The sequence below is a fragment of the Nestor notabilis genome, unplaced genomic scaffold (genome assembly GCF_000696875.1).
Source record: "Nestor notabilis isolate BGI_N333 unplaced genomic scaffold, ASM69687v1 scaffold11654, whole genome shotgun sequence".
Lineage (NCBI taxonomy): Eukaryota > Metazoa > Chordata > Aves > Psittaciformes > Psittacidae > Nestor > Nestor notabilis.
The window spans coordinates 22090-28307 of NW_009926922.1; the positions used below are offsets into that span (position 1 = coordinate 22090).

At 37.9% G+C, this 6218-nt stretch overlaps 1 protein-coding gene across 1 annotated transcript in view; it reads left to right on the forward strand.

Annotated features, from left to right (window-relative positions):
• Window positions 1-6015, forward strand: part of LOC104405190 (CD44 antigen-like) — a gene marked incomplete at its 5' end in the record, with an annotated part of 8268 nt that extends 2253 nt beyond the window's left edge. The window contains 4 exons of the mRNA XM_010013819.1: window positions 1737-1873; window positions 3117-3188; window positions 3860-4099; window positions 5745-6015. Coding sequence (XP_010012121.1) covers window positions 1737-1873; window positions 3117-3188; window positions 3860-4099; window positions 5745-5860 — 565 coding nt within the window. The remainder of the gene's footprint in view (window positions 1-1736; window positions 1874-3116; window positions 3189-3859; window positions 4100-5744) is intronic.
• Between the last annotated feature and the right edge of the window lie 203 nt (window positions 6016-6218).

The following is a 6218-nucleotide window of genomic DNA, read 5'->3' on the forward strand; positions in this document are numbered from 1 at the left end:
CTCATCTCAATCTCCCCTCTGTCAGGTTAAGGCCATTCCCCCTTGTCCTGTCACTACAGGCCCTTGTCAAAAGCCCCTCTCCAGATTTCTTGTCAGCCCCTTTAGGCACTGGAAGCTTCTCTGTCTCCCCAGAGCCTTCTCTTCTCCAGGCTGAACAAGCCCAGCTCTCTCAGCCTGTCTCTATTGCAGAGCTGCTCCAGCCCTGAGTATTTTCATGGCCTCCTCTGGCCTTTCTCCAACAGCTCCACATCCCTCTTGTGTTCTTGCCCTGGAGCTGGATGCAGGACTGCAGGGAGGAAATGTCTCACCAGAGCAGAGTGGAGGGAGAAAATCCCCTGCCTTGGTCTGCTGGTCATGCTCCTTTTGATGAAGAGACTAAGGATCAAATCTTTACTAAATGGCTCAGGGTAGAGATTTCTGGTGCTAGCAGATATGAGTATTCTGCAATGTGAAAAGTTTTTTCTGAAGTTAAAATATAAAGGTATTTGAAAGAAGGAGTAGAGGACACTGGTTTTTTGCAGTGGGGAACTGTAGTTTTTATTAATATTACAATTCTCCCTAATTCACAGTTTAGCAGAGGACAGATTTGGACATGTAAGGCATGGATTCCTTCCTCCCTTCCTTCTGGCCAGCCCTCCCACGCTCTTACTTTCATTTGTTGTCCTTGTCAGTAAGGCTAGGCTCTTATCAAGCTTGAGCAGGTGAGAAAGAATATACTGCATGTAATCATCAAAATACGTGTTGGAATGGTGAGTGAATAGGATGAATCAACTGACTATAGCAGTAGTAGGCAATTAACGGATTATAAAGTGTCAACATCATAGTCTTACTTAGAAGTGTAAAGCAGTTTATCATTACATCTGCAAGAGTTTCAGAATTGCACGTATTAGGCATGTCACTGGAATGGGGCTCACAGATAAAAAACCTGCAAAGCCTTGAAATTTGCTCCTCCCTGACAAATTATACCACTCAAGAAGTCAAACAAAACCCAAAGCAAACCCCAGTTCCTGTTACCATTCGATCACACCTCCCAGCTAAATACATTGGAATTAATCAGGTGTTACAGGATGGCAAATAATGATAATGCGTTGTGCATCACGCAGCTGTGTTAACTGCAGTCTTCACTGAAATACATCAGTTCTGTACACAATAGCTGCATTGTTCGACTGAAAGATGTAATAAGGATTTGTGGCTGAATGAGTGTTGTATCTGAATACATTACTAAGCTGTTAGCTTTTGCAGAAAGTGATGTGTCTTGCAAACAATCTCTAAATTTGCTCAGGTAATATCAAGCCCTCAATATTTCTGTGTGGCGTGTCACTGAGCAGTATGTTATGCTCAAAGCAATGAAAACGTGACTCCCTGAAAGAAAGACGAAGCCAGTCTTTAGTGTCAGGTAATACAACCTCACACTGCATAAAAAGTGCACCTACTTTCCAGTCCTTCACTTTCACTGCCTTGCTCTGGAACCTCCTAGCTAATAAGGTGCTCACTTAATTAAAATGAGTTTAGCTCTAGAAATTACATGGAAAATGGTATTGAGTGGCTGGAAACTGGTGTAGCTACATGTGAGAAAGTAACATCCTTCATATGTAAAAAGTATGCATAAATACATGCATTTCTATAAAATAATGTAAGATAAAATAATGGCTGCTTCTTCCTGTTTGAGATATGTAGAGCACTAACGCCATCACCTATACTATGTAATATGGTGTAATTTCCTCTGTTGTTCACAGGTATGGTTTTGTAGTGGGGTATGTTGCTATCCCACGAATCAATCCCTATCATCTCTGTGCAGCAAATCATACTGGCGTTTACAAACTTTCAGCAAACACAACTGATCGGTACGATGCATATTGCTACAATGCGACAGGTATGTGTATGTTTTTGTGACATATTAACAAAAACATATAATCTCCTACTTAAGGTCCTGGAATGAGAGCTTCTGGGTTAAATATCATCTGGTTTTCAACTGAGAAGAAATACATCTTGTCAGCTTCTAGAAGAGTGTATCTATAATGCCAGCAATGCATTTGACCCATTTTGTCATTAGAGTGTTTTGAACTAAACCGTTTTCTGCCCTTGGGACTTAGTAGCTACAGAACAGCTCATCCTAATGGCTTAGTGCAGTGAACCTCTGCAAGAGTGAGTCTTAAAGACATAACTGTTGTAGGCAAAGGTGCTCAGCTCTTATGTTCATTCACACCTGAGCTTCTGTAGCGACCAAGTTATTTGTGGTAATGGGTGCAAAGAGTGGCTGCCACCTGCAGTAGGTTCATCCAGTATTTGCTCTCAGGCAAATATACATTCAGACATTAGGCAGTTAGATAGTAAGGTGGGTCAGAAGCAGATCACTTCCATCTGAGGTTCTGAGCTTTTTAATAGTTGGGAATATTTTACTATACTATTAGGAAAATGTAGACAATCTTGTGACAGCTCCTGAACACTGTATTTGAAAATAAAATATGGACTGACTTTAAATGTCTTGAGTTTTTGTAAATTATTGAATTCACAGTGGAAACATCTTGCAGAAAGCTGGAGGCAAAATTCATTGATGATTTGGATGGCAGTGACTTTTTTCTATTTTGATCTTGGTGGTCCTATAACTAAAGATAATTTTTTGCACTGGCATAACATCAGGTGAACTGCCATCCTCTGACACCCGCAGGTGACTCTTCTGCTACAGTGATGTCCACCCCCACCAAGGCTTTATAACATCTCCCAAGTCTTAGAGCCCTTCATAGGGGGCTTTTACCCTCTGGCTAAAAAGGATTAGATTAGAGCTGCCACTGCCGCCAAGACAGTGGAGCTGTCTGTGTAAAACTGGGTCATAAGGCTATTTTAACTGATGTTGATGGCAATAATTTTCTGGAATGGTTATGGAAATGGAAAACCTTGTTGTTAGCTGACAAAACAATCTTGAAGTGCCCCACCTGGGAAAGAACAAAAAGGAAATGAAGGCAGATCAGTGAATAATGTTTGGTTTGGAAATTTGTTTTCAATTGTCCACTTCAGAAGGTGATGCTTTGTAATTCTGTACAACTAATATGGGTATACACATGACTTTTTTTCTCAATTTTCTCAAATTAATATTTTCTGTTTTCCTTCTTTTACAGAAACAAAGGACAAAACGTGTGAGCCAATTGAAGGACTAGATACTTCTGTCCTTGATAATCAGGGTGAAATAGGTACTGTAGTGATTAGAAAGACCAGCCACATGTTTCATTTTTAGGATCTGGTTATCTTTTTTTACATAAACAATTGATACTATTAAAAATCAAGCCAAACAAAAGAAAAGGAAGACAAGAGATGTTCAACAGTAAAGCAATTAGTCACTTGTCTTCCCCTAAATCCTATGGAGCTTGGTTTGTCTCAAGGTGCTACCAAACATCTTTTATATAGGTATTTGACATTAATTTAATATTAATGTCAAATACCTAAAGTTTCTTTAACATATAGGACTTTGCTTAAGAAGCAACCTTTCTACATCTCATTAGAGCTGCTGATTAGAAAAGCAGCTGGAAATGGAAGAAAACTTACATAACATATTATTTGTCCCAGTTCTAAAATTCTGGTTGACTTTACGGAGGACAAGATTTAATGTTTAAAATCAACTCTCTGATCAATGTATTTGGTGCAGAATAAGCCCTATATGTTGGACAAATATATATATTACCATATATACATTAGACATAATGTAGTGATGTATGATCTAGATGAGATAAGATGGCAAAAATGGATGAACTGATACTAATCCACAACTGTTTTGTTTTGTTGTAGGGCTTAAACTGTTTAGCATTACTGAAATATAGCTTTGTAACTCCGTGATATTAGCTGCTTCATTTCCTCTTTCCAACAGTCATTGACAACGCAGATGGCTCACGTTATAATGCAGATGGCACACGTCTTAGTGGAGAGTCCTCAACCTCAGGTGCAGATGATGAAAATGTAGGTAGTGGATCAACACATGACACAACTCCCATGGATACCTCCATCAAGAGATCCAGTCCTTCATATTATGGAAGTGCTACTGCAGTCTCACAGCTGCCAGATAGTTCTTCTGGAGGGGGTGAAAAAGAAAGTCCTAAAAAAGATTCTGGTAAGGACAGTATGTTGCCACTAATATCTGTTTAAAATAACTGAGTTGAAGAATTATGTTGTTAGTTAAAGGATATAATGAGGGAATGAGAAGCACTGTCTCTAATTTGTATCCTGAAGAAGTAAAAAGAGAATGTGTGTCTTTGAAAGAAAACATAAGCATTCTGATTTTCTAAGGATTTTTGTTTTATTATTTTTGATTGCATGGGAATACAAAGCAGCCACACATCATCATAGTTTCCATATAACCTTTCCCAGGATGTTGAGAACAGATGGTTCTAAGAATTTCATCTTGTTCTTATTAAAATATTTATTCTTATTAAAATATTTATTTCATTAAAGCCTCAAAAACATTTCTAGAAGTGAGCACAGGGGTTTGTGAGGCTGTGGTTATGAGTATATAGAGATAAGGATAACATTCTTATGTGTTCTGTAAAAGGATGAATTGATATTAAGTGATAAGAACAAGAATGACTTTACAGTACAAGTGATTTCTCTTTGTACTAATATGGTTTGGGGATTTAGGCCATCTTCTGCATATTACAGAGTGCACAGAGAGTTAAAAATGTCAGATTAAAATATTAGTGATACCTTCTTCCTTTAAGTGGTAAAACCAAACTCTATTTTTGTGGAGCCCTACCAAATATAGGGTATCCTGCAGGGTGGCAAATTAATGAATTAGAGTGCCTTGCCTGTATCTTCAATTCTTGTGAAAGGGGCATGTATTTTATTTCTTTTCATCTTCTATGTTGCTTGTGCAGCTGAAATTATCAGAGGTCTGAAAGACTACCTCTCATTGAACCTAAGGGATACAAATATAATTCATCCTCTAAGTACAGCGAAGTTCACTGTGTCACCTCTGATTACAGGCTTTTTATTAAATAGCCAGTAATTTATCAGTGAAAGACACCAGCAGTTTGCATCATTATCCTCAAAAATACTGGAATTTAAAACAAAAAAAAAATTGATCAGAAGCATTAGGATTATAAAACTATTTTTCACTAGTGGGTATACTCCTGACATATTACGCTTGTTTTTCCATATAGTTAGCATTGAATCGCAGAATGGTTTGGGTTGGAAGGGACCTTAAGGTCCCTCTAGTTCCAAACGCTGCTGTGGTCAGGGATACCTTCCACTAGACTAGGTTGCATCATGAAAGGTAAATCCATGTTAGGAAGAGGATGTTACCTCTTCCTAATGAACCAGAATCAGATCCGTTCCCCATGGTATACGCCATGTATTTCAATTGCTTGCCACGACAACAGTTGTCAATTCTGCTTACATGCAGAGTTAAGGTTTTTGGACTAAATCTCAGAATATACCTCAGTAAAGAATGAAATACAAATAACTTCACTTATTGGTCTAGGATCCCTGTCCCTGGTATTCAAGTGCTGTCAGAGCTTGTATCACGTGAACAGTTCGTTGTCTGAATGTTTGTTATCACTCTAATACATATTCATCTTCAAATAATCTTTTTGTTGATATGCTTACTATGGGGTTGAATTATACAAAGAACCGAGTCTATATCTTTCTTCTCTTTTGGACCAATAAATGAAGGGATGAAGCTTGCAGTACAGGATAAACAAAGTAGTTGTGAGTTGCAACTTAGCTAATGAAATAGTAATGATTCATCCATCACCATACAGATAATGAAGTTTCTTCTGTATCACCTGACATTTCTTTGGTGACAACAGCTGATGATTTCCCTGAGAAAGATGGTGGACACTATCCTGCGAGTACTAGTAAGATTTATGCATTATAATAACTACATAAAGTATAGATTGCATTAAAACTGCTTTCTTTTTCCAGCAGGGCATTCTGGTAAGTGATGAAGTATACATCATCTCTGATTTTGGAAAGACATTGAAAGATAGTACTTTCCAGACTGGTTAAATCAGAAACAAACTTCACTCTTTGTGACAAGGGGAGCAAAAATATTTACTCTATATTTACTTCAATGCTTATACATGAGATCAGAATGATTGTTGTTGTGTGTTTCCTACTGTTCTTTTTATCATACCTGTGTGCTCTCTGAGGCACAAATTAGTGCAATCAGTTATTACTTGAAGTCAATTTATTTCTGAGATAGAAAAGGACGTTTTTGTCAGTTTGTGATGAAA